This window comes from Pollachius pollachius (assembly GCF_949987615.1).
Source record: "Pollachius pollachius genome assembly, chromosome: 3".
Classification (NCBI taxonomy): domain Eukaryota; kingdom Metazoa; phylum Chordata; class Actinopteri; order Gadiformes; family Gadidae; genus Pollachius; species Pollachius pollachius.
This window is the reverse complement of record NC_136936.1, coordinates 10,619,357-10,622,465: the sequence shown is the minus strand read 5'-3', so window position 1 is coordinate 10,622,465 and position 3,109 is coordinate 10,619,357. Positions and strand designations below refer to the sequence as shown.

General features: G+C 52.3%; 1 protein-coding gene across 1 annotated transcript; it reads right to left on the bottom strand.

The window, feature by feature from the left end:
* Positions 1–395: 395 nt before the first annotated feature.
* Positions 396–3,109, bottom strand: lpar6a (lysophosphatidic acid receptor 6a). The gene has a single exon (XM_079731325.1). The coding sequence runs from the start codon at positions 2,088–2,090 to the stop codon at positions 963–965; it is 1,128 nt and encodes a 375-aa protein (XP_079587451.1). The 5' UTR covers positions 2,091–3,109; the 3' UTR covers positions 396–962.

The window sequence follows — 3,109 nt, the reverse complement described above, 5'->3', positions numbered from 1 at the left end:
GGTTTAGTTTTTGAGAATATTAGAACGTATTTAAGGGACCAACAGGGCAGTGAACCCAGTCAGTTTGGCGTTTCCTTGGTCACGGCCATCCACCGCTAGTTCATCTCCCGCTAGTCAATCTCCCGCTGGTTCAAGAACCCTGCTTGGCTCAACGGACAGACAGGAAGCCACACACTGCTCTCTGCAAAAGACGGTCCTGCTTTCACTTCCATTTCTTCCACAACATTCACTTCGTGCCCAGCCCTCTTCTCTCTGACCCATTTTGGGCTTTCTTTTGAAGAGTTGAAGGAGGATCATTTATCATAAAGGGGTGTTGATTAATTGAATACCTAACAAAATGTCCTTCCCATAACTAGCGGAAGTTATGATTTACATAGACCTGGTTTGTGTTTAGACAGAACATGAATTTAATTCATTCCAGTGGCATGAGTGCAGTATTTTCCATTTTTATGTCAGTGCATTAATCCGCCAAAAACACATGACATCCAATAAACAAAATAACGCCCCATAATGGGTTCCAGATACAGGCCTCGGCATAAGAACGCAGACTAATGTCAGACCGTAACTTGAAATTAATTAATGTTAACTTAAGAAATACTATTTCAGTTAGCCTCATCACTTACAAATGTACACATTTATACACGTTGGACTCATACAGGACACTGTATGAGTGACATAACACTCTCATTCGCCATATTATTCCATGTTTCTATATTATTCAACAAGGAGGGATTCCTGTTATCAAGTGGTCGTTAAGACTGACAGATCCACTGTGGAAGTTAAGGAGTCCCTTGTCAAAACATGGATCCATGCAATGCAGAACCGATCAAAAGTCAGTGCTTTCGTCCTGAGAGGAAGAGTTAAAGTCCTAATACTTCTTTGGAAGGAGGGTCTACGACGGGGCTCCGACATTAAGCAGAGCCCATGTTGACCTTTTGCAATGGCGTCAAAACGGCAACATTTCAAACGGAAGACTCGTTGTGGAACACCTTGGCCTTGAGGCTGCGCAGGCTGCACTGGAGTGCCGAGCTGGACTCGGACTGCAGGGCCTCTGAGAACTTGATGTCATAGGAGCGGCCGGCCTGGGACTTCCTCTTGATGGAGTTCTGGATGGTCTCCGAGGTGAAGTAGTAGACGATGGGGTCGAAGCAGCAGTTGGACACGGCCAGGCACAGGGCGATGGGGTATATCGTCCGCACCACTGACTCCGCCGGGCAGCCCGGCAGCGTCTTGGTGCGGACGAGTGCATAGAACACCAGGTTGACGTTGTACGGGATGAAGCAGAAGCAGAAGATGGACAGGTGCACGATGATCATCAGCAGGATCTTCGTCTTGTTCAGCTTGCTGCCGTGGCTGAGTGCTTGCGGCTGGCGCAGGGTCCGCAGCACCATGACGGAGCACACCACGTTGAGCAACAGCGGGATGAAGAAGCCCACCGTCTCGATGAAGATCACCATCTTGGACAGGTGTGACTTCCACTGATTGGACGAGAAGTTCTCGAAACAGGCTATGTGGTTGTCCTGCCTGGACGTGGACTCCAACTTGAAGCCCGTGGGAAGGCTCCCGGCCAGCACCAGCACCCACACCGCCACGCACACGATCTTGGCGTTGCGCTTGGTCCTCAGCCACCGCGAGCGCAGCGGGTACACGATGGCCAGGAAGCGGTCCACGCTGATGCAGGTGAGGAAGAAGATGCTGCCGTACATGTTGGTGTAGAACAGAGAGACGGAGAGCTTGCAGAGCACGCTCTTAAAGGGCCAGTTCTTGTTGATGAAGTAGTACACCCTCAGTGGCAGGGTGAGGACGAAGAGCAGGTCGGACACCACCAGGTTCATCATGTAGGTGGTGGTCTCGTTCCTCAGCTTCAGGGAGCACGTGAAGATGTACATGGCCACCACGTTGGTGAGCAGGCCCACCACGAACACTATGCTGAAAACAGCGCTGTACAGCGGGTACTTGAACTGATCATTCTTCACGCAGTCGGCTGTGCCGTTGCCCAGCAACAGGCTGCTGTTGCTCACAGTCCAGGGAGTGGTGCCCTCGCCCCAGCGCTGGGTGATATTCTCCGCAGGCAGAGTGGTGTTGAACATGTTTGGTGGCACGATGGTGGAGAAGGAGGAGAAAGGTCGGGGGTAGGGGGGAGTCAGAGAATGGGCATCCGTTACGCAAGAGCAACACAATGACGACAGCTGTCCCACACTGTGGGTCTCTCATGAATAGCCCCCCCAGGCGCGTCAATCTCTTCTTTCAACACTCTTTACTCGTAAGTAAATCAGTGTTCCTCGAGCGCTACAGGTTCTCCTGCGCTCTGAGCATGTGGTCCGCGGGGGAACAAGGCTCACTGTCGGTGGGCCGGCACGCTGAGGTTTCCCTAAGCCATATCAGGGTGGGCTGATGACAGAGGGGACGGGGGGATGGGGGGGGGGGGGGGGGACGGGGGACGGGGGAAGCTTATGCTCAAAAGAGCCTTCCCTTAGGACTCGGCCCCAGGCTGGGGATTCCTCCCCTCCCCCTTGTCCCTTCCACACCACCCACCCAGCACCCTGGAGCCGCGGGCAGAAGCCGCTCTTACTCGGTTCACTAAGGCACAAACAAATCACCTCCCTTTGTGTGCGCGCTTGTTTGTTGTTGGTCCAATCCAGTTCACCCGTGGGCTATATCCAAAACAGCAGCCCCAGGTCCAGACTGTGAATCCAATCCACAAATGTCTTTCATTGCAAAGGAGAAAACAAAAAAGAAAACACTTTCCTTTGTCCAAACCGTGATCCACAGATTAATCTGTCATGGGTTTTTATTCTCCGTAGTATGGTTGTTGAGAAAGCAGCAGCATCCACCCTGCAGCATGTAGAACTGAGGTCCCAGCATCCACTGGGCTTCTCCAGCGTCCTCAACACAACTTCTGCGTGTCACAATATAACTGTTACTTTTGTCTGTCTCTCCCTCTCTTTCAGGGTCTGCTGCTTCCCGCCCCCCCCTCCTTTCTCTCTCTCTCTCTCTCTCTCTCCCTCTCTCTATTTCCCTGACTCACGCCCGTTGGGTACGCACTTCTCCCTGTCTGCCCGTGACAGCCAGAGGGCTTTCTGCTAGAGTGAGCTCTTGAATAACCTCT